Source organism: Sus scrofa, chromosome 11, assembly GCF_000003025.6.
Source record: "Sus scrofa isolate TJ Tabasco breed Duroc chromosome 11, Sscrofa11.1, whole genome shotgun sequence".
Lineage (NCBI taxonomy): Eukaryota > Metazoa > Chordata > Mammalia > Artiodactyla > Suidae > Sus > Sus scrofa.
The window spans coordinates 11,809,940-11,835,024 of record NC_010453.5 but is presented as its reverse complement, the minus strand read 5'-3'; the positions used below and the strand labels follow the sequence as shown (position 1 = coordinate 11,835,024).

Sequence of the window (25,085 nt, the reverse complement as noted above, 5' to 3'; positions counted from 1 at the left end):
TGCAATTTATAGACATAAAATGGAATTAGAGATGACATTTTAACGGTGGACTTCTTGAGAGCGAAGGGAGGGGAGGGAGGTGTTATTAGATTTGCTCAGCTTGATGAAGAACCGATGACTCAGATGTCAGTTCCAATTTATTTTTCCTCATTTAATGCTGTTTATTATTTTAACCAATAATTTTCCTAATGCTTTCAAGTTCTTATTTTGCATTTTGCTCATGCAAATAGAGCATTTCAGTCTAATTGAACAAATCCATACTAATCAGTGTGCAAATAATTGTGATAGTGGGAAGCTTCTTTTCTGAAGCAGAAGACCTCTCTGCACGAGGGCATTCCTCAGTGTGGTGTTAGGGGACACTTTGCCTGCAGATGGCAGTAGAGAGCTAGTTACTGCGTAGCTATCCCTGGGCTGAAACAGAAACGCAGGCCTTCATCTTCCTAACAGCAAGGGTACTTGGATTTTTTTTTTCCCCCTAAATAAAACGAACATACGTTTTTAAAAAGGTTAAAATCTCACATTTCTGTTCTGAGAACACTGGGCTATCCTAGCTTGCAATTAGAATACCAAATCTTCGGAGCAGTTTTTAGTTTAAGCGCCCGGTGCTATGGCATGTTTTTGAAGTGCCTTTGTGAATTTAGCATTAGAAACTGTCGTCAGTGTTATGCCAGTACCACACCTGAAAGCGCTCATGAGCCTCTCCAGAAAGAAAAGTGGTCAGCTTGCAACCTCTCGTGGGCAGAACAGTGGGAGCAGGCACAGGGCATGATTATTGTTTTTCAAATTTGGGGACTGAATCTTTTATTCCTAGGTAGCCAAAGGCTAACATCTTATTCCAAGAGGAGCAACTCTGAGAATTTATCCTGTCTTCTGTTTATGATACCTTTTGTTAATCATAAGCACTTAGCTGCACATATGCACTTTTAATATACAGTGAAAGCTATTTTTTCTTTCATTTTCTTTATTTTCTTAGAGAGAATTTACTGTTTTATACTATATATTTCTAGTTCAGAAATGTAATTGATTCACCTTTAAGAGTAGCTCTGCTTTTGAAGATTAACTCTTAAAGAAATCCAAATTGCTGTGATTTATGGAGGTTCAAAACCTGATTATTTTCATCTTTTATTTCATATTTATGAAGCCCTCACATTTAAGCTTGATGGGGTAAGACTTGAGGGGGGTCCAATCTGCTTTCTCTCAGGTGGCTAAAGCTGATTCAGTACTTTATTGTAAAGCATTTTCCATTGCTATAGAATTTGAAGCGGTGTTTATATCTTTTGAAATTGAGAAGATATTATTAAGTGTGCAATCAAAAACTTGTTTGAGAAATTAGACCTTTTCTAACAAACTGGCCTCCGAGATATTCATGAGGGATTAGTGTCTTTTCTTGCCTTTTTATTTTCAAGGTACAGCTTTAGGATATTAGCTAGTCACCCTGCAGAAGAGGCATCGTAACTCTATGTACATATATAGCCAATGAAGAACAGCTTGGTCTGGAGTCTTAATCCTTTAGCATAATGTTGATCCACTGAGTTGCCCCCATTTCTCTCTGCTCAGCTGGACCACGGGTTTACCATCAAGAGATCAGGGTCTTTGGACTACTACCAACAACCAGGAATGTATTGGATAAGGTATGAGACGGTGCAGCTCAACAGTCAGTGTTTCCATGGCAACGTGCTGGCAGTCTCCATTAACCAGTTCCTTCAGTGGATAAACATGCTTTTGATTTGTTATCCAGTCCATATGCTGCTTTATCAGTTTCATTTTAATCTTGATTGAGATGCCACACCCCCTCATTCCTTTTTTTCACCCATTATTCACAGACATTTGCCAGCTTTCTTTCCATTGCACATGCTCAGTATCAGTTTTCCTTACAGTTAAAAGGACAGTATATTGAGTTAATGTCAAAGCATTTTCCTGATGTTGCTAATTAAAACAATGATTTCTAGTGCTCTTCTGTCCCTCAACAAATGGAAGAACAACAGTACCTTAGTATATATGTTCTATAGAAGTATATACTGTCATTTTAAAATCATCAAGCCCGACCGTGACCTTATTAGATGGATGAAACAATGCATTTACACCTTAGTCATAGAAGCTCCTCTGAGCACAGTGAGCTATAGAATGCATTGTGTGTGTTGGTAAGCTTGTGTTTTCAAATTCTCCACCTTTTTGTTTTGTTTTTGTTTTATTGTTACCTCTCTTCCCCGGAAATCCCTTTATGTACTAGCTATTGCATGAATTTATTTCTCGATATTTCGTAACTGTCAGATTACTTAGCTGGCTTATCTGCTCAAGCAAAAGGGACCATGGGAGGTATTGATTTTTTTAAAACTGGGTTAAGAATTCTATCCAATCGTTTTCTATTCCAGTCAACTGCCCTGGCATTTCCTTCAAGGGGCATTGTTTGTGTCTCCCTAAGTTATCCACAGGCAGGATGGGTTTTGATGATTTGAGAAATGAACTCTGAGAAGTCCTAGGCAACTTTTCTCCTCCATCTTAATGTCTCTGAAATGATCTCCAGGTAAAGCTCCACATCTTAGTGTTTGCCGGGAAATGACTCCACGGGGTTGGACATTTGTTTCCCCCAAATGATGGTGCCTTATGCTGTTTGATGGAATAGACTAAGTTGTCTTAAAGAAAGAAAAGAATTTTAACCCCCCCCCCAGTTATCACTCTTAATTTTTTTTCTATAATGAGACACCAGAGTCAAACACTCTTTGACAAACTATCCAAATATCTAAGGTCATGATGATTCCTAAGTCCGCTGAAAGAAAGACAACACTCAGGCTTCAATAAATAGCTTGGAGTCAGTTGCACAGAGAAGGCTGCCTGTATCCCGTAGACGGATCTGCATGCAGGAGCTGCACACCTACCTTTTTATTTACCTGAGTAAATGGGCTTGACAGATGCACAGAGCACTTCCCTTTATTTTTAACCTTTTTTGGGGGATGGGGGTGAGTCAATCACGACTTGCCTTTGTGCAGACTCTTCTTTTTGACTTTTCACATGGAAGATGATCCGTCCATCTTTTACTTCTCACAGAACAATAATCTATATTCTGAAGGGCACACACGAGTGCAGAGTACAACAAATTCTTACAAACGGAGCACACCCCTGTAGGCAGCACCCAGAGCAGGCACAGATCATTTCTAGCACTCCCAGAGGACCACCCCCCCCACCCACCGCCCCGGCCCCCAGGGCCCTTCTGGGAGGGTCACGTAGCCCTGAGGGTAAACACTGACCTGGAATCTATCCGCATTAATTAGCCTTGCCTGGTTTTGTTCTTTATATAAATCAAATCACATCATGCTTCATCCTTTTTCAGTTGTATGGCTCCTAACCTCAGGCATATTAACCAAACATATAAGAGTAAAGTTGATATACAATTAAAAATAGGCATCAAATATGTCTAATTACAGTTGTGCATATTTGTATAACACAAACTACACTATAATTAAAAACGCTAAAAAATTATTTGGGCTTAAAAGTGGGTGCAAAACACCACATCAGCAATAATTAATAAATGTAGCCAAGTATGAAAAGGCCATTTGACTAAAATCCTAGTGACCGTTCCCATCAGCAGACAAAATGACACATCCCTGAATAATGGGCAGGAGCAGATGGGAGATCATCTCTTTTCTCTTCCCCACATAAACTGCTCTGTTTTCCAGCTGGGGGCAGTAACAACAATGTTTATAGTTAATGCTGTACTAAACAGCACACCCAGTATGTAAAGCTAAATTGGAGAAATGATGCTAAAAACTCATCGGCATATATGCTTAATTAGGAAGTTTTATAATGCCATTTAGCCCCGGAACGAACACACTCTCCTCACTGATTGCAAATGCTTGCCTTTTATCTCCACGGAAGTGGGAGCATTTGTCTAACCACGGTGGCAGCCAACTTTCTAACATAAACAATCATTGTGGGCGAAACATCCCCGCTCCCAATTGTTGTGTTTACAAGTGCTCCCGGCTGTTTTCACTACTCTGAGCAGAACCCTTGGGAGATGTGCTTGCATTTTGTAAAGCAGCTCACGTCAGGGCAGAGGCTGGGGAGACATCTTTTCAGAGCACCTGGAACTGGCATGTCCCTCTTAGTAGGCTTTTGGTGGCGGTGGAGAAATGCTGGGAAGCCACATTCCTCCTCTCTCATTCATTCTTCTGTCTCGACAGAGAAGCTTCCAGGCTGTAGCCAGGGGAGCAGCATCCTGCATGGTTTCATTTCCAGAAGACCTTGCTCCTTTTGTCCGAGTCTGGGTGTGACCCTCTCTGGGGAATGAGCTGCCTGGGCCACTTCACCCTCTCGGGGTGAGGCTACAAGTCTGGAATTTACATCTCATTACATTTTTGCCCACCTGAAAATCTGTCCTTACCCAAAGGGGATGTGGCTGCACACATTTCTGCCTCTCTCAAGTGAAGCTGTCACTGTGCAGGTGCTGTGCTCAGCATCACCTTGAGAAGATTCCCTGCATCTACTGCGCAGAACAAGGCAGCGGCCAGAATCTGATTAAACAAAGCAGATATCAGAACAAGACATACACTAAGAACTCCAAATAAGATAACCTGGGGAGGTGAGCCAGGACAGAAGAGGGGTTGAGTTCCCAGGCATGATGTGACTCAAGTGTGCGTGTTGGTTCCCAGCACCGTCCTGCAACAGTGAGTAATGAGGCAGAGCAGCGGCTGCCACGTGCCCAGTCCTTGCAAGGTTATTAAACGCTGTTGTGCTTGGGTGTTAAAAGGAATGGGGTCAGTTAAATGCACCTTGCTTGAGGTAGGTTTGAAAGACCAGTTCCCATGAGAGCCAGAGAGGAATCCCCCATGTGGCGTGAGGAGGGTTCCAAAGGCACACACCAAGTTGCAGTGTGAAGGAAGACGTTGTCTTGACCTTGCTTTGCTGTTGAGAAAGCTCCCCACCCCAGTGTCTAAAGTGTTGCTGGAGGAAAGAGCAGGCACCGAGGTTTCTAGCAAGGGATTAACCACCCTCCCCGACCCCAGCTTGGGCATCTGTAACAGAAAGTTTAACACACAGAAAATACACAGATTTAAACTTCAAAGCCTGGTTACAGAGAAAAGCATCAGGAAAGTATGAGGTTTGGTTTTACAGCTGTACCATGATACTGAAAAGTGAGGCATTAGGCTGAGGCTCAGAAGCTGGCAACAGAACTTATAGATCCCAAATTGGTCATTGAGAGAAGCAGGACTAGTGAGACATTTGTGTTATTTTACCAAACAGGTTGCTCACTGAGATTTTGTTCCATTTTATGTTCAGAGTCCCCTTAGGAGAGGATCCCAAGTGTGTGTGTGTGCATGTATAGTTACTAGAAACTCTGTTATTAGAAATGAGAAATTGCTTTGACATACTGATTGGGCGTAAATTGAAGTGAGATTTGATATGTTTTCCTGAGATTCTTGGCAATTCAGTATTGATGGAAAATTTTGTGGCATCATACTTATATTTTAATCTTGCTTTGGAACCTCTTTCACTCTTTATGATTTAAAAAGACATCTGTACTCTTTTCTACATATTCATTCCTGCCTTACTTTTATTCTGTATGTTCCCCAGTGATGCTTGCTGATGGGATGTGGATTTTATTAGGTATAAATGTGTAGGGAATGAATAATCCTAAGTATGGACACACTGTTACTCTATCAAGGAAGAGTATAAATATGCATAGGCTGGAGTCGGACAGTCTTCAAACATGTGTCAAACACATGACACATCTAGAAACTAGTAGTCTTGATGACTGAGGTGAAACAAGCTTGATTAAAGATTGGCGGCTCTGTGCATGAGTTTGTGGCTTTGGCGCCGGGAAGCCCTGCTTTGGGATCCAGCCTGCCCTACTTCCTGCCCTGTGACCTTGAGCAAGGTACATGTTCCTTCTCTGACTTTCAGTTCCCCTATCTATAAAAGAATGAGAGGCATATTATCAACCTTCCCAAGCTATAGTGAGGGTTAAAGTGTCTTCACAGACCCAGCCCAGAGGAGGAGCCCAGGAAGGGTGGTTCCAGGAGGAAATCATCTGCTCACACGAAAGAGAGACCGAGAGAGAGAGAGAGAGAGAGAGAGAGAGAGAGAGAGAGAGAGAGAGAGAGAGACACGAGAGACAGAGACACGAGAGAGAGACAGAGAGACAGACGTTCTCCTGGGTAAACGGATCTCGTTCCAGATCAAAGCATTGGTTATCAAGGTAGAACCATGCACTTTTTTGATGCTCTGACCAGGATATACTGTTGAATAACTTGTGTGTTAGATTAACCATGAAATGGGGCATTACATTTTACGTAGTCTGTTGCCCCAAATCCTGATGTGTAATTTTAAAAAGGTATTCTCTAGGGCAGAGACTGGCAAACAGCCAGTGGGAGAAATTTAGCTTACTGCCTGTTTTTGTAAATATAGTTTTACTGGAACACAGCCCCACCCATTCATTTCTCAGTTGCCTGTGGCCACTTGCACTCTACAAGAGCAGAGGTGAGTAGCTGCATCAGAGAATCATACAGCTTGCGAAGCCTAAGGTATTAATTCTTGGCCTTTCCAGAAAAAGTTTTTCAACTCCTGTTTTAGGAGAAAAATGTTACTAAATTAAAAGGCACCATCTGGTGGGCTTTTAAAAACTGTGTCACCACTAGCAAGTGGAAGGCATGGCACATGGAAGAGATTTCAATAAATAGTTGTTAAATTAATGAATGATTGAACTTTTCTATGAAGGGACCATTAACATAAAGTAACCTTACTTTTGAAGATAGAATGTGTGTTTTTTTTTTTTTAAGTTTGGGATAAATGAGAGTTTAGACAATCAAATCACATATGCATTGCTCTAGGATGGCATCCCACTACAGCAATCCAAGAATAAGTCTTTGGCAAAGGTACAGACATTGTTTTTGTGTCAAAAGGAGTTACCCCTTTACTTACCTGCTTAGTAAATCCTAAACACTCACAGATTTTTCTTAAGATAAATGGTGCCTGCATGCACTTGCCCTGTAGTTTATGAGAACAGTGAAGGAATAATAACATGGCAGCTCAGCGTAGCTTCTGCTGTGAGGAAATCAGGGGCCTTTTGGCAGAGAAAGCTATGAATGTTGTCCTTTAGAAGCCTGAGCTCAGCAAGTGGCTATCATCTTAACCTTGTGTTGGAAAGCCACCAGAAACCCTCTGCAGAACTGCACCAGGGTGGGCTTCTATGAAGAACCAGATCAGCGGGTGGGGCTTGTGTTTCAGAAGTGGTGGGAAAGCCTGCATCAGCCCTGCCCCCAAAATGAGGCATCAGATTGAAGAAAGTGGCACCTAGAAAAGAGCTTGGAAGGCTGCTGGCTTCATTCCGCAAGACCTCCTTTTGCCATTTTCATGGTCACCTTCACTTGAGCGAAATGCCATGTCATAGATCCAGATGCTGTGCAGTTCCTGGCGAGACCCCCCTCCCCCGCCAAAGGACTTTAAAGCAAAGCAAAACAGAACCATGATAAGCATGACAGCCAGTCAAAAAAAAAAAAAAAATGGATATATCAATTGAGGTGTCAGTTTAATTTTACTAGCAAGCAAAACATTTCCAAAGTGGCAAGTGGCAAGCACATCGTAACTCAGCCCCTACAGAGTAAGAGGGAGCAAAGGAGAGGTTCCTGAGATTAATGCCTGGACAGCTGCAGCCCCGGCTCGTTCTCCTAGGTAGTATGAATAATGGATGGGCTCAAAGGCAACATGCACAATAATGTTCTTTTATTAATGAAATGAAGACTGCTTGTGATGGCCAGCAATAAATTAAGAAAAGCGAAAAAGGAAAAGCAGTCACTGTTTGCCTCTGAAAAATGCAGTTACTTAAATCCAATAATTACTGCCACGACAGAAAGCATCGCCTCGGAACTTAAATGAGGTGCATCTCTTGCAAACCTTGCACATGGTGCAGAAGGAGTATTTTTGACCCATAGACTGGAAGGCCTATTGTTTACGAAGAAAAAAACCTAACCCATTCTAGTAGATGAGTGGTGCTGTTAGGTGTATTCATAGTGTTTCGTAGGTGGAAGTTTCCCAGGGGTGATGTGTGGTACCTCCCCTTCAGCCTGTGAACTGGGAAATGGGGCGCGACGTGGCTAGGGAACGTGTCCAGGTCAGGTCACATAATCAGCTGAGCTAGGACAAAAAGCCAGTTCTCCTGTCTTCCCCCGCCTGCTGCCTGCAAGGGGATTAAGCTAAAGCTACCAGACAAGGCAAGCATTACACAGAGCGGGAGACTCAGACTGGAAAATAAAAGTAACGCTCCAGTTCCTGTGCTCACTTTGGTCCTGACCTTCCACCTCCGTGCTGTATTTTTCCTGTAAAGATAGGCCAGATGGGTGCAGCCTAGGTATTTATGCTGATCTCCGACTTTAATGTCAGAAAGAAGGATTGAAAATATCTGAGTGCTGTGTGGAGGATAGTGTCATTTTATTCGAACAGAAGGTAGCAGCCAAATTCATTGGCTGTACCTATTGTTGGAATACATTTCCTTGGTATCCGGCAAGCCCCGTCTCTGGGTCAGGCACGCCTGGGGTTATGGCAGGCACCAACGCATGGTGGGGGGGCACTGCTCTGAGAACTGCAACTGCTATGTGCGCAGCCCCTCGAGCTGCTGAGGTAACTGGCTCAGTTTCTACACTTCATCTAGCAGCTCCTAAGAACACTGGGATCACCAAGGGCTTACAACTGCAGGTAAGGATGTGGTGTTTCTTCTGGGTAGGACAGGTTGATATTCGTTTCTATCATTTTATTTGGTCAGTTACTAGGTCTGTTTATCAGGATCCTCCAGTTTACCCTAAGTTGGCTGTAGCCCACACACAATATAGGCATTGGGTACATATTTTAAGTAACTAGATTAGAGCTTCAGATTGGTTACTACTGGTCAACTCTAGAATCTCAAGGGATTTCTTGCTCACCTCTAACCTGTGATAATTAGCACCAAAATGTGATAATGCAGGCTTCAGATTCTCTTATGAGCTCTTAATGAAGTGATAACTTACTGAGCAAACACTTGGGAATTCTACTGCAAGTCTATTCATGTCGGTTCAACAAAGCTGCAAACCGTTAGCAAAATAACTAATAAAATAATAAATGTTAGGAAGTCGTAAGTTTTAATGGAACAGCAAGGCTGAGGACAACCTTACTTTATAAAGATAGGCATTGGAGAGGGAGAAAAAATTATTTGCTTGCTATCAGGGAAACTTTAGTGATTGAGAAAGAGGAGAGCAGCCTTTCAGAAATGGTTGAAGGGCCCCAGATTTAAATCTATGATGCAGCACTTCAGAGGGAAAGTTAGGTTTTAAATGTTTTCTGGGGAGAAGATGATCAGTCGGATAATAAATGTTTTTATAGCAATACTTTAAAAAAGAATGCACTGGCATATTGTTCTGTTTCCTTGCTGAATCCATCTGTCCTGAACTACATGTCAGGGCTACAGAATTCAATTGTAAAGTTGAACTGCACAGATTTTAGAGGCAAGTTAATTTTATAGTCATATAATTAAAATTCTAAAGATAACATATATGACAGTGCTTACTGTGATAAGAGATCACAGTAAATAGTTTTGACTAATAAATATGTAAGAGAATGTTAACATCTGATGGCAGCATTTGGTCATATCTAAAACATAAATTGTATTCTTACTCTTTTGTATTATAGCATTGCTTTTTTTTTTCAGAAAGTGCGTAATCATCTAAAACATTTTTATTCTGTATTAACTAAGAAATATTTAATATGCCCCTTATATGCATGCCACAGTTGGCTAGACATTCTGGAAAGATGCAAAGACGTTTCGGATGTGACCATAGAGGATCTGAACCTCTAGCATAGAGGATCCTACCAAGCTCGCGTGGGATTTGGGGAATATGTACAGAAAAGATGATAGGCCTGTGTGTAGGTGCCAGAAGCTTAGTCAGGACAATACTTGTTTGAGGAATTTAGAAAGAAAAGGTGTGATGTAGAAGGTGAGACTGATCAAATCTTGGGAACCAGATGCGTATGAGTGGGCAGGAGTGGGAGGGTGATGTCAGACTGGTGAACACCTTAAGCCAAGACACAGAGGGGAGTGTGGTTGAGGTACCTTCAGAGATGTACCAGTTAGGACTGTTTGGATTACAAGTGAAGAAAAGCCAGACCAAACTGGCTTTAAGCAAAAGGCAAGGCATGGTTTTATATAATCTGAGAGATCCAAAGGTTGAGTCTGTTTTCAATGGGGCAGGGGGAATTCAGCACTCAGCAGGGCTTGGTTTCTTTCCCATCCCTCTCTGCCTCCCCATGATGGCTTTAGTTTGGAGCTTCATGGGGTACCAGGGTGTGGGAAGCAGCACCAGGCTTGCCATCCTCGCAGTTGGGGTTGATTGTGAATGTGCGGTCTCAGCCAATGTCTCCTCGTGTCCTGTGAACGGGGTCCGGAGCCCATCCTGAACCAATCACAGGTACTGGGGGACATAGCAAGACTTACTTCTGGGCCATCCCGCCCCACCTTCAGAGATGTGGATAGGGTCCCCTTCACTGGGACTGCAGATTCTGGGAGCAGGGGATGTCCAAAGGGAAACTGAGGCAGGGTTAACCATAAGCAGAGTAAGTGGGTTACAGGGACACTGAGTCTGCTGCTGTCACAGGAGTCACCTTGAGTAATAACAGGAACTAGATGCTGGAAATTTTTATTGTAAGCATGTTGTGACTGTTAGGACAGGAGTTGGAACTGTAAATAAATTGGACCTGGAGATACATGACCTGTCAGCTGCGTGCAGGACAGGCAGGGGTTTTGGTGCTCAGAAGGGCAACACTGTGACTTCTGTTGAACTTCCCTGTGTTTCAAAAGATGCAACATTTGGAGAGTATCTAGTGTGGAGAACACAGATGAGATGCTCAGACTTGAGCTCTCCAGAGTCCACAGTGTGGCAGGGAAGACAGGGCTTCGGCCGGGTGCATGGTAGGCAGTATGCACACTGATAGCTGTACTGGGCTTTGTGGTAACACGGAGAAGTTCTTAAAATGAGCTGTGGTCCTTAGAGCAGAGTGAGCAGGAATCCCAGGAGGCGAGGCCTGTGGACAGTGACACCTTCTAGAGTATCTTTGAGAGAGGCTGTCAGGACCCTAAACATCCCCTGAATAGCTTTTGAGAATATTGCCAGGACCTGGGTGGGTCGGAAACTGCCTTTCTGTCTTCAGACCTGGATCTCCCGGTGCGTTTACAGGCCCAGGGTGGGACCGTACATGCGGCAGCGGCCCCTTGCTGGCTCTAGAGGGTTCTCAGGCCATCAGCGTAGGAAAGCCCTGGTCCTTTGGCCTCTGAGGCTGCCTGTGGTCCATGTCTTCTCTCTGGCCGGAAATGGAGAAAGGCTGAGCTACTGGAGTGTGGTGGCTGCACTGAGTTCTCTGCCTAGTCAGTGTGACCCAGTACAGGCGAGTCTCTCCACATGCCTGGGCCTAAGTTTCCCTGCCTGAGAAAGCAAAGCCCTGGGCAAAGATGCTTTATAAAGTTTCTTTCAATGCCAAGAGTCTATACATGGAACAGAAACAACCATCACACCCTTATTCCATGACTTCTGATCAGGACATGCTGTGTTTCCAAAATTAACTGCTGTGAAGTTATTAGTGAATCAGTAACTGAAAGCCTGACAGCATTTGAGCACCAAGGCCCATCAACAAAAGCCAACGTTTAAAAGCTGTGAACTAGAAAAACTGGCAGGAGTGTCCAGAACTGACCACTTAAAAGAGACAGAGTGAGGGCTGTCCGGGCAGAGGGACAGAGAGGAAGAGATTTTGAGTGCCCTTAAGAGCATTTGGAGAAATGAAGGTGAAAATACAGGGAGCGGGCCCGTCTAAGCTGGTGAGTGGTACCAGCCTCTGCACAAACTGCCTTCCGTATTTGTGGAGAAGTGGTTGACTGCAGTGGCTACAGCCAAGAGCGTGTCTTGCAGTAATAGAGTAAAACCTGGGGAGATGAGGTAAATATGGAGAAGGTGCCAGTGAGAGGGAGGGAGGGACGGTACTCAGCTAAGTTCTAAGGTGAGCTTTGTTTTGCATTGTTTTCCTCTGACGCGGTTACTTCATTTAAAAACTGTATTACATTGTAAAGGAAAAAAACCCCACCTCCTTCCACTTCTGGGAGTCTTCAGCATTTGCACATCCATTTTACCTACAGCAACTCAGGGCGGCGGGGGTGGGGGGGATTATTCCTCTTTATTTCACTGAGAACTGAGTGAATGGTTCCCACAGCCAGCGAGGGACAGAGCAGGACCCAAAATTTCTGACTTCTCCCCACACCGGAGAGCCTCCGTTCGCTACTCGGTGATCAGTTCCATGCCAGTGACTTTGTTCTTTCTCAGAAAGGTAGAAATACAAACATTTTTTTATGACCAAGGAGAGAGTTTATATTACTCTTGGATTAACTACAGAGTGATTTTAGTTAAGACTAAAATCTTATAAGTCAGACTAAACAGATGCCTGTTTTTTACATTCACCTCTGCACACACAGAACATCTTCAGTTTGCTATGAAAGCAAAATACCATGTGTTGTAACTTTACAGTGTTTTACATAAAGTTAGGAATTTGGGTTTATGATGCTGAAAATATAAAATTGGTGCGTATAAGACCAAGAACTGTGTGTGTGAGGGTCCTTAAAAATTCAACACGTCGAACAATCAAAGGTAGAGATTTCCACAAACCAGTTACTGAATCATTGTGTTAACAATCTAGTGAAAAGAAAAGTGAATTACTGAAGTTTATTTTCCTCATTGATTTGTAGCACTTATTCAGGGTATGGATAGTTTTCCCAGCAGAGCAGCTCAGCCTAACGAAGCCATTTACTGGACTGGTTCTACACACTGCCTCTTTCTCTCTTTATTACTTCATTTTGGAACTTTGATTGGCCCATCTTAGATCTGAGATTGCTCTAATGCTATACTGCAGTTGTTTGAGGGGCTTAGTTTTCACTTTGTTCTCAGAATCAGGCTGCCTATAAATTTATCTCTGTTCTTTGAAGAAGCTAACAGTAAATTTCCAAGAGGAAAAATGGTGGTCTCTATCCCTGCAGAGGAAAAGTAATCTCTTAAAAGCAGAATAACCTCCAGGCTACATCCTTTTAAAGAGGGACTTTCAAACAAGGATGCCTTCAACTTTTATATGTGTTCTGTATTTTTCTTCAGGCTTTGTACCTGCTCCTCTGCTCTCTTTGTAAGGTTTTTCTGTAATGACCCACTCCTCCTCACACCCATTAAATCTGTAATGAAGTCATGCCCTTCCCAATCCTGATGTCCTAACAACTTCCAGAGCTGTGGCTGGATAGCACCTCCTGGAGATCACCTGACATTTCTTCAGGAAAACAGGGCTTAGAGACCAGGAGTTGGAATACTCGTGACATTGAACCTCACTTTCGGAAACTACCACATACTACAACACAAAGGAACTTTGTAAAGGAAAATCCATGGGAAGGTTTCCATCAGGTTTAATGCACGCAAAAAAGCAAGTTTCAATTTTGGGCATTAGGTTCGTTCAGATTAAATCCATCCTTCCCAGAGACTCAGCCTCACACCCTCATCAACACAGGATAAGATCATTTAGAACAAGAGGTGCTGAAGTAACGGGATGAGCTCGTGGCTCTGTTTCCAGGTCTGACGACTTCATCACTTCTCATCTTTATGATACAGCTGCCTGGAGCTGAATGTTGATGAACGAGGCATGCTGGCATCCTTACGTGTCAGACACACAGGCCGGGGCAGCTCCTGTTTACCAGGGGTTGCCGGGCTCGGCTGGGAGTGACCAAGGGTAATAGATGTGGAGCAGCTAGGGGAGGCCTGGGGAGGCCCGGAGAGGGTGAACCCACGACATCATCCATCCTGCCTGTGCCTGCCATGTCATGACCAGGTGCTCTTTGGAGCTGTATCTGGGGGAGCAGAGAACTCCCCAGCAGTGGGATGGCGGTCAACCAAAGTGAGCCATCATGGACAGGTTAACTCAGCCAGCATATTTTTCTGACGTCAGAAAGTTCCAGGAAATGTTTCTTTTGCCATTTCCTTCGGCCTAATTGTCCTCTTTCTCATTTTATGCCCCTGCTAGACCACCGCTCTTGATAAGGAGAGGCAGGTTTTCCGACGAAGACGCAACCCGGATGTGAGGAGCCGGTACAAGGCCCAGCCTGCTCCGCCTGAACTCAACTCGGAATCGGAAGACTACTCCCCAAGCTCCTCCGAGACTGTTCGCTCCCCAAATTCACCCTTTTAATAAGAAGTCCTAGCTTAACCCTTTGAGACTCTGAGATTTTTTTTTTCCAAATTTATGTAAAACGGTTTCATCTGATCTCCCTAGCACTCAATGCTTGAACGGCCGAGCAGAAAAGTGTGTGTTCTGGGGTCCTTGTACTGAGTTCCCTTTGCTGAATGAGACAATGACATGCTGTTGGTGAAGCTGGCAACTTGCTACTGATCAGGTCCTCAAAGGGTTAAGGCTGTTTTGCAACTTTTTTAAACAGAGAAGCAGTGAATGTTTTCACCAGTCAAGCTAGGCTCTGCAGTATGTAATATGGCACTTGTTAACCCTCTGAGTATACAGGGTTCTGTGGAGAACCTTGGGGGATTTTTTAGGCCTTTGGATTTATATTCACATGTTTCTTGATCTTGCTACAGATCAGGGGGTGTTAATATATGCCGAGAGGTCCAGACGAGAAGAGCGTCTAGAATGATATCTTGCTTGTCCTTTTTTCTGGGTTTAGAACCTGGCAAGTTCTAACTTAAGCATCAGCATCCTCTTTCCTCTTCAGAATCCTATTAAGAAAGGGACTCTCTTCACTGGAGGTCTTAACTGTCAGCTGCCCTGAGTCCTGCATTCTGAGTGGAGGGTCTTGGGTCTGCGGCCAACAGCCTTTGACCCAGGAAATAGACGATGTCCCCTCCCCGAAACTGTCTCCATAGGAAGATGTGCTGATGATGCCCCAGAAATGCTGCTTCCACTTCAGCTGCTGCTACTGCCAGCACAGACCCTTGTCACCGTAACTTGTCCTGTGCTTGGTGAGTGAGGGTCTGCTTGCTCAGTATGAGACATCTACAGGAAAAAAAACAAAAAAACAAAAACCGGCGGAAAAGAGCAATAAATTTCCAGGTGCTCTATAGGGCTGGAATTTGCAACAGAAAGAGGCAACAAGATCCTGTTCTTTTTCTCACCCGCCTTTTCATGCATTTCTGTCTTCAGTGTGAAATTCACATGGAGTATGAAATCCACACACAAGAGGAGCTCTGGGGTACCAGAGACCAGAGGCAAGTGCTTTGCAAGGTGACTGAGGAGAAAGCAGAGTGGGCAATCTAGAATGTTCTAAAAATGAGTTTTAAAGAAATAACCATCAGGAAGATAATTTCACCTGCACCGTTAGGTTATCTACGTATAGCCTCCCAGGGAGAACAGGATAGGAGACCCAGAAGGCACCCCTGGGGGGAAACTTCCATTCCCTAAGACGGCCTTCTTATAGGGCTATCTTCACCTGTCCACAGGGAGATGCTTGCTGTTTTTTCTCTTTGGGCCGAGTTCTGTTCAACATCTCTATTTTATTCCTGTTACAAATCTTTCTCCTTAGCCTTGTGCTTCGAGCTGCTTCTGGAATGTGTTACCTTCGGAATGGGGGCCAGCTGCTGCCTAGAGTTACTGCATTGCTTTAAGGAAGTGGCTGGCCACGGTGTCTGAGGGCAGGTGCCCAACTCAAACGTTCTCCCAAGTTTGCTCGGCACTGTGGCACAGGAGATAACCAGTGAGTGACAGCTCGTGAAATCTCCATCTTGGTGGCTGAACATTACTCTTTTGTCTCTGCTTTGGAATACACTTCAAATATCTGAACATCTTGAAATTTGTGTATGATGTAGTTCTTTATTTTTAAATACACATTGGTCTTCGATGGCTGCTTTTTACTCTTTAATTCATAGGCATACGGTCTACATTAGTAGAGTTTTAAATCACAGCACGTCATGGCTTTTGCAACATAGTCCCCTCGGTTTTTGGCTCTTCCACGTTTAGGTTTATCTCTTTGGTCTATGTTGTAAATGACCCATGTAAACTTTAGATCATTTTATTGAGAGTCCCTCCCCCTCCTTTTTAGACAGTCTTGAAATCTTAACACACAACATCGCAAAGAAGCACCGATCTATTGGGTTTGGGGGAAGGAGGGGGAGCGAAGAACACCAGGAAGGGTGTGGTGTGTAGGCAGTTTTCCTGTCGGTCAAGTACCCTGAACTGGTCAGAAGTTACTGCTTTCTCTAGAACATCAGAGCAAAGCACTATTCTAAGTAAGACTAAAGAGTGGGTACATAGCTTGGCCTCAACTCTGAATGTGTGAATATAAAAAAAACCCTATGGGCAGAGACCTACCTGCAGGAGATGGTCACTCTTGTTTCTCTGAATTACTGCTTTTCCACGAGCATTACGTGTATTGCTCCAGCGTCTAGTGTACAGACCTTTCAGTGCATGGCCGTTTTCCATCCAAGTCTTGAAGGACTGTGGCCCGTGTGAAGCTGTGGCATGTTTCCCAGAACACTGCAGAGGGGCAGCTCAGAAGAATGCAGGGCCATTCAGCATGGGGACCCCAGCGCATCGCTGTAGAATTTGAGTGATCTATGCTGAATAAAGAGAGGAATGTGACCTGTCAAGTAGAAATATTGAGTAATCAGATGGAATGCAATCTTTTCAGCATGAAGCTATCGAGATCCTGAATGTCAGAGACGTACTCAGAGGGTTAACAGACAAGCACAAGGCATGCTGATTACGTGGGTTTACCCAGACTGCTTTGCTTTTAGCCAGTGCTTTCTAATTTTTTTCATGACATTCTTGGGATAGTTCAAGTTTGAAATAATTAAGTGGTGGTGTTCTTTAAGGAATTTCTATAACCAAATTGATCTTATTTTTTATTTCACTTTATTATAGAATAAATATGTATCATTATGGCAGTGTACCTCTGTAATTACCAATTTAATCCTTGCCACAAGTGTCTCCATATTTTTTCTTCTAAGTATTTAATATAGCTCTTACGGTGGTGGCCTGGTGATGGCGACTGTCTTTCCTCTATTGATACATGACCAACCATACGGTATTTTCAAGGGGATTTTAAGATTCATTTTGTTTCAGTTTGGTAGTAGACTAGTTAAGGAAAAACTCATTATTTGCATCGTGTAAACCATCTCTGTAGATGAGAACTGTTCATATTGATGAACATACTTTTTCTTGACATCGTAGCAGAAATCATTTTGTCATAATCAATGAATATGTGATTTGCTCCAGATCATTAGAAGGAAAAGTAAGATTTCAGTTATTGAAAATGTTTTTACTGTAGCCCTCATCTAACTTACACGTGGTGCATACTAAAATTAGCAGAGAAAAAAATGCAAATAAACCGCTGAAAACACTTGGTGTTTTGTATTCAGTGAGAACTTCCTAGAACCTACTCAGCACCCCCATGGGTGGTGGCTAACGGGCCCATCATATATTGTTGAAAGAAAGCAATATATCCATGAATGAAGGCTAAAATTGCAATCCTTTACCCTCTGAGGCATATTTCAGTTGGGAACAAACAAAAAGAAAAATTGGCTTAGCTTAGAGGGTCACCGAGCTGCTGTATGACCAAGGCTCACGCACACTAAATCATGGTTGTTTGCTGGCCAGCAGTGCCCATTAGACAACTCTTTTCCTCGCACTGAAGGGCAATTGTGCTTGAGGGAGAGCGTTCTTAATATTATTGTGTTGCCTGCTAGCCCTTCTCTGGGTCAGGATCTGTCAGCATTTCCATGATAAACTTCTAATTTCAGAGGTTTTTAATTTGACCATAAAAAGGTGCCCCAGGCTGAAGTTTGCTATATAGAGGGCCTGTTCCAAAGAGTGAAGGTTCGCTTCCTTCTTTTCTTTGCCCAGTTCTCCCCAGGAAAGAACAGCCAAAAAATCTGGTATGTCCCCTCCTTCACTGTAATTTCAGAATGTTGGAAAGCACCAAGATCCAAGGTGGTAGTGAATTATTCATTGGGATGTGGGTTTAAAAAAATTAACGAGTCACCTGGCACATATTGTAGATAACATATCTTTTCTATAATCTGTAAATCATTAATTTTTTAAATTGCTACATGACTTTTTTTGGGGTGGGGTGGGGAGTACAGTCAAAGATTTTTTTCAAACTTGAAGTTGGTCTGTTCAAGGGTTAGCCTCTTCTGCGTGTTGTCTGCCATTTCCATTAGGGGTTTGGGAAACATACTCTCAGAAAGACCCTTATTTTGCATGCAGTGATAGAGGGTCAGATATTTACTTCTTTGGGAAATATGGATTTCTTTATTTAATCAAATTTCATGAAGCCATGTGGAGGAAAATAGTGATTAAAAGCACTTCCAAAATTAACATTTTTGTCAATTCAGATATGATAAGAACACATGTGAATACTTCACACTTTGTTTTAAAGACAAAAAAAAAAAAAAATTTAACAAAACTTGAGGACACATTTGATCCCTGCAAATGTGCTTTAAAAATTGGCTCAATGGTGCTTACACATGAAACAGTAACAAATGGGGTCTCTAGGACTGTCGGAAGGAAACTTTCATTTGTCTGTAATTACATACTTGAGGAGGAGGTGCTTTTAAGGCAGTCTTTTTTATTTTTAATCATCTCAAATATGCAACCATCCATCCAGTAACATTAAGGGTCGTAAACTGGTGGGAAACAGGAAATTCAGTGTAGAAGCTTAGCATGCCTCGGGTTGGGGTGGTTTGTATTTTTCCTTTGGTTTTTGTTGTTGCTGTTGTCGTCCTCCTCGGCTTCGACACTGAAGCTGCGTGATCACTTTTCAGTGAGCAAGCTTCTAACTGGCAGGTGTTTCGATCATGAGGTTTGCAGTCTCCTACCCTCAGAGACAAGTGAGAGATCTTGTTTCACTCTTTTTCATGAAGGAAGAGCAATCTCTACCACTAAACCCTACCTGTACTTTTCCTCAACATTCTTCTTAGGTCAACTGAAGTGAGACCCTTAATGTTGCTTCAATGTAAAATTGTATATTTTTGTCTGTGATATACTTTATTAACTTAAAGTAAATAATAGTTCTAAAAGCCTTCACTGTTGGTATTAAGAGAAAGTAGGATTTTAAAAGTGATGATAAAGATGCTATAATGTCAATTCATTCCAGTCCAATTGGATGTGGTAAGAAAAAGACTTTGAATAGTTCTCTAGGGACAATTTCTCACTGGCCATTGACATTAATCTTTGATGTATTCTCTGAAAAAAATAGAAAGAAATTGAAACTGGTCCAAGGTTGGAGTCATATCCTCGGTAACTATTTTTTTTTAATTTTATTAGGAAATTAATAATAATCTTTTTCATTCTGGCTGAAAGGAAATTGTTAAAGGATTAGTTGAGTGTGAAATTAAAGAGTATTTTGCTCATGCATACTGAAAAGGTGGGCTAGGAACTTGATGTATTTAAACAAGTTTCTGAAAGGTTTCAATTTGGTGCAAGAAAAAAATGCAATGTTTCCTTTGAAAATACTGAATTTGTCAATTGCTGCATGGATCAGATGGCACAGGTTAATCTTTTGATTTTCAGAATCTTAATGAAATAACTTTCAAATGGTTTGTATCCATGATTAAAGCTGGAATGAGATCCAATTTTTTCCTAATCTCTCAGTTTAAGCTAATAAATGTAGGTTAATGTGGATGAAATCATCTGTGATCTATTATGTTCATTTATCAACTAAGCTTTTTTGATGTTGCCTGTTTTTATGTAAAACATGTTCTTAAAAGTTAATAAAATAATAGTACTTGGTGTATGAACTACTACATAATACCCTAGCTGCAGTGTCCACTCCTCAGTTCACTTTGCCATAATGGAGTAAAATTTCATTTCAGTTGAATTCATAATTGACACATTCAGTCCACGAAGGAATAGCCCAGCTGTGTTCTTGGGGGGAATTCTCTCTATGCAAGGCTTTAAAAATTAGTCATGCGGTCAGAGTGAAGCTTTCCCACATGGCCTCCATAGCAGAGTGTATATTTCATGAGCATAATTCAAAAACAACTATTCCAAAAATGTCCCTTTTCATATATTACCTTCCTGCCTGGGCCAGTGACTTGGATAAACACAAAGAAATCAAATACCATTCAGCCTTATTTTATCCTTCAGCCTATATGCACGAGTTCTCCAGGGAAGAATGTTGTTTTATCCGCTAACCTGTAATTAGCTGCCATTTTTATAGCAATGTCCTATTAGGCATCCCACATGCAATACGGACCTTAGAGAAGACTGTGAAGTGGTACAATGGAATAAAGTTCTTTTCTATGCGAGTTGTTTAATGCTAGGAGATTGAAAAGTGGGCCAACAAAAGTGAGTGCAGGTCCCCTGGTGTCCTATGAAGGTGCCAGAATATCTCCAAGCGCCTGTAAAATTAGCAGTCACCTTCCCTGCCATCTACACGCTGCTGCTGCTATTGCTGTAGTTCTGCCTCTTGCTCCTCTACAGTGAAATTGCTGGGTCCTTTCAAGGCTTTCAGGGCAACTGCTGTGAAACAATAGCTAAAGTGATTGCTTCCTAAGGACTGTTACCTTGTTTTATGAAGCTGGCAGCTTTGCCAAAAACCTGCCATCAGACTGGAAAAAAAAAAAAAAAAAAGAGGTGCCCTAACACAGAAACATCAAAAACTCTGGGATTGAGGATGATAAAACTGCCACATCAGGACACTGGGAGAAAGATCTTCCAGACTTGAAAGGCGGATGTTGGAAAGACGGCACTTAATATTTAGATAAGGAAGTCATGCAAATGGAGGTAAACTTGTATGTAAAACAGGTAAAGAAGCATCCTGGGAAATTTCTTATACCATCTCCTTACACAGCAGAAAGGTTTTGCTCTATCTCTATCTTAGAAGCTTCCCCAGCTCCAGAAGGGGCACCAAGGGAAGATGGGGAGCCCCGCCCAGCCAGCTGGACCAGCCAAATCCACGCTGGCCGCCAGCTCTGTGACAGATGTCCCTGCCAGCTTGCTGCACATCCAAATCATTCATTCAAATGTTTCTTGAGTAAGTGCCAACGCCACGGAAGGCACCTCATTTGGGCTTAGAAGAGGGAAACTACGTTGTCCATTTTTACCTTCCCTCTGGATCCAAAGACTTTTAGGATGAGAAAATCTCTCTCTAGTGGCAAGGTCTGCTTTTTATTCTGAGACTCCTGCTCCGGGGTTCAGGTAACCTAGACATCACATCCAGTAAGGCCTTGTGGTTATGGCAACCTGGATTCTCTCACTGGAGGATGTGTGTCTGCCATCTGCCTGTTCAATGGTGCACACACTCTGAGCTGCTCTTGGCTTCGCTCCTGGCCTCTGAGGTAGCGGGCCTCCCAGAGTCCTCTCTGCCATTTGTAATTAGCATGCGATTTACAACTGTCGTACATGAACACATTTATTTGACCAGCATCTTCCAGGACCTACTGTGAGTGACGTGCTATGGAGGCGAAGCTGAACAAGACAATTTCTGTTCTTCAGAATCAGTTCTAGTGAGAAGTCTCCTCCTCTGGATGTCCATGCGTTGGGGCGCCTGATTTATCACTCACAGATGGCTGAAGACCAGTCTGTCGGGGGGCGAGGCATCCTTACCAGCCCAAGACTGGCCCTCTCAGCATGTGTAGACTGTGCGCCTGTCTGCAGGCCAACCATCAGTCACATGCAAATGCATCTGGGACCTGCTTTTCTCCAACAATTCATATATTCTTATGTCACCCTTAGAAGGAGGCAAAGAAAGGAAGGAGAGAGAAGGAGGAATTGAAGGCTGCTGACACCAAAGCTGTCCTGGTTATAAGATGTAGTGTGTTATTTGAGCTTTTAAAAGGAAGAACACTAATATCTGACATTGTGCTCCTCCAAACCAGTCTGAGGACGCGCTCCACGGGATCATAGGACGTACCTTAATGTAGCTTTAACGATGGCTTTGGTCTCTTTCAAAATCTTCATCCAGGTGAGTGGTCCCCCTGTGATAAGATACATAATAATAAGATCTCACCAATGGCATCATTAGGGCATTTCTTCAGAAAGCGGCGGGGGGGGGGGGTTCCCCAAGAATGTTCTAATTCTCACACTTCACTGTTTATTCTCTCCTTTACTTCTAAGATTCCCTTTGTGGACCCATTACCCCAATCCTGCACTAGTAAGGTCAATTTCAGCCTGAGGGACCCCCTCCACAATGTGCCATCGGGGCATGCCATCTACTCCCATCCCCAGCAAGCTCCTATCAGGTGCCAGTCCCTCTGCTGGCTCCTGGGATCCATCCTGGGGTCACAAGATAAAGGACCTAGCCACTGGCTCCCCCACGATTGAGGTCCTCTGTAGGAAACAAGTAAAGAGAGAGGCATCGCCGAGCATGATCAGAGGAGAGCAAGCGGTACTCTGCGGGGACCCTGTTAAGTTCATCTAACTGAGATGGAGGGGTGGGATTCAGAGGAGGCTTCCTGGAGCAGGTGCTCCTGAATGAGGGCCTGAAGAATAAGTAGGAATCAGCCAAGAGAAGGAAGAATGCATTTCAAGCCATGGGAACCTACTTAGAGAACATGATGGAGCTCAGAATGAGTCAGATGGAGGCTTAAGGACAGCCATAAGGAGGCCAGAGTACAGAGTACAGAGGCCATCTTGGACTCTTAGCTGTCATACCAGGGAACAGGCAGGGGACTGGCCCATCTCCTCGCTGTGTGTGCTCAGAATGTGGAAAGTAAACTTAAAAATGAAGCAGCCCCAGAGGCCAGGTTCCTAAGGCTGGCTAAGGAGGAAGTAGAGCTTAGTGGATGGTTCTTGAGGGGGCATTTGAGACATTTCCCAAAACATCATGAATCCTATTGGCTGCTTCATGGCAATGGCAGATGACAGCCTCCCTGTGCAAACAAAGGAGCTGGTCATGTGTTAATCCTTTCCTACAAGGACTAGCATTTCCAAACCACAGAGCTTCTCAGCTCACAGGGAAAAAATCACATTCTTCTCTCCCAGGCTGCTTCACTTATTAAAAGACACAGAGAGAGAGAGAAATCCACTGACCCTGAAAATAGCGCTCCCTCTCCTTCTTCCCAGACAAATCCACATTATCACCTTTCCCTACAGCAGGGTGATAATTAATGTTTCACCCGAGAGAGGTTCCGTTATTCCAGCAGAATTACCTATTAATTTGCTGGATTCTTCTGATGAAGCGGTGAACTTGTCATTGGGGGCATGTTGTTCAGAATGTGAAACAGCCTTTCATTTTCAACAGGTAAATCAAGGCCCAAAGCAACCCAGACATTTTCAATTTCCTGTCTCAACATAGTCCCCTCTGTTCTCCCCTTTGTGGATGTTTCGCTTTTGCAACATTTTCTGAGTTCTCTGCTCCCCTGCTGAGAGCAGAGCTTCATCAATAGCTTCTACTGTTTCTAATTCCTCTGTAGGGGAAGGTTCACACTGGTTTCTTAAATTGGAAAACTGAACATTTCCTGGTTGGGATGGGAGGGGGACCTTTTTCCAACACTGCAGCTGCTGAGTCTCTCAAGGTACGTCTCCTGCCCAGTAGTTTTGTGGGCTCTCTCGAATTGCCTGCATCTTGGTGAGGTTTTCTGCAAATATGTTTAGAGGTGGGTGTGCATTAAACCCTCTGTCTATCAGGGCCTCTCACAACAGGGCCTTCCTTTCCCAAAAAGTTTGTACCAAAAAATATCGGATGAAAACCCCACCAAGACAGCCACCAAGGAGAAACAGAGGGAGGCAGGTGTCACCAGGGTATTCAGGTGTCCAGAATGCCCAGAGATGCATTCATAAAAGAGCGCAAAGACCCACCAGCCTGGGTGACCAAGCTGTTGAGAGGAGGTCTGTTCCCTGCTCAGCCTCAGACGTCTTTAGTGTCAGCGGCTCCGAGTGTCTGGGAGCCCCTCTCAACCAGGGCCCCGGAGTTTCAGTAGCAGAGGACACCCATGAACCTAAAGGGTCACTCCTCTTCATCGTCACTAAGAGGATCCAACTCAGCTCTTTCCCCAATCTATCAGCACGGCTTATTCTAAAGGATAGGAACTTTCTAGGTGAGAGAGAGGCCAGGGCCTCTTGGGGCCAAGACAAGCTTCCTTCCACAGGCTTCTGACCCCCTCCCAGTGCCCAGCTCCACTCATCAGTGTTTTAGCAAAAACAGCCCCATAAACCCTGCCCTGGCCACATACAGTCCTAGACTTTAACCGCTCCCTTCCTCAGGGGCACATCTGATGCCTGAAAACCACGTGGTTTCTCCACCATAGATGCCCAAGGTTTCACGTCTCTTTAATATGGTAATTCAGACTGGCTTCTGGGCACACTCTGGCCTTGGCCTCCACCTTGCCTCTTAAAGTCTACAGATTTGAGAATCATTTCCAAGAAAGTCAGCTTTCACAAGAGAGACCATATGCCCCTAATCAAGGAACAGATAGCATTGTGAGGAAATCGAAGCACAGTGGATGGGTAGGCTGTTTGCTGTTTCCTGCCCTGTGGGAATGAATACATCCTGGGAAGTATCTCTGGCACAGTAACTCATTCTGAATGCCATGCAAGCCAGGGAACCTGGGACATGGAGACTGGCCTTTCTAACGACCGTTGCATTAATATTTGGCTTTAAGAGATCAGACCGGGAACCACCACTGCCTCTGTGCTGATGTACTCAGCAGGCTCCTTTCCCCACTCCGTGGTACGTGGGTGGGTGCCTTTACTAGACCTCTTAGTGGTATTAGTATGCAGTTATTCTAAAAGTGTGCATGTGAGTGGTATGTGGGTGGGTGGGGTGTATCTATGTGTATGGTGTGAATAAGCGATCTGTGTGAATGCCTGACTTATGAATGTCTTTGTGGCGTGTGTGTATATATGTATAAGCGGGAGCGCTGTGATTAAAAAATGTGAGCCCGCATCATACAGCACAGCAAGCTTCCTGCTGTAGGCAGCGTAACTGTCTCCAACTGTTTGCCGTCTTATCCCCCATAAGGACGACCCCCCTCCCCCACAGCGTCAGGCTTAATAGGCTGCTGTAACATGGGACCAGTTCCTGGCCAGAGCCGGTGTCCTGGGGCTCTATTTACTCTCCTACACTGTCATCCACTTCATCATCTGCCACCAGCACAGGCGGCAGC

General features: G+C 43.7%; 1 protein-coding gene across 7 annotated transcripts in view; it reads left to right on the top strand.

The window, feature by feature from the left end:
* Positions 1-19,767, top strand: part of DCLK1 (doublecortin like kinase 1) — a 343,828-nt gene extending 324,061 nt beyond the window's left edge. For 3 of the 7 annotated variants that reach the window (XM_021065210.1, XM_021065214.1, XM_021065213.1), the window contains 2 exons: positions 1,558-1,631; positions 14,056-19,767. In XM_021065210.1, the coding sequence (XP_020920869.1) occupies positions 1,558-1,631; positions 14,056-14,113 (132 nt within the window). In that variant the 3' untranslated portion in view covers positions 14,114-19,767. Of the gene's footprint in view, positions 1-1,557; positions 1,632-14,044 lie in introns of all 7 variants that reach the window. The other 4 variants (XM_021065208.1, XM_021065209.1, XM_021065212.1 and 1 more) reach the window with 2 other exon arrangements.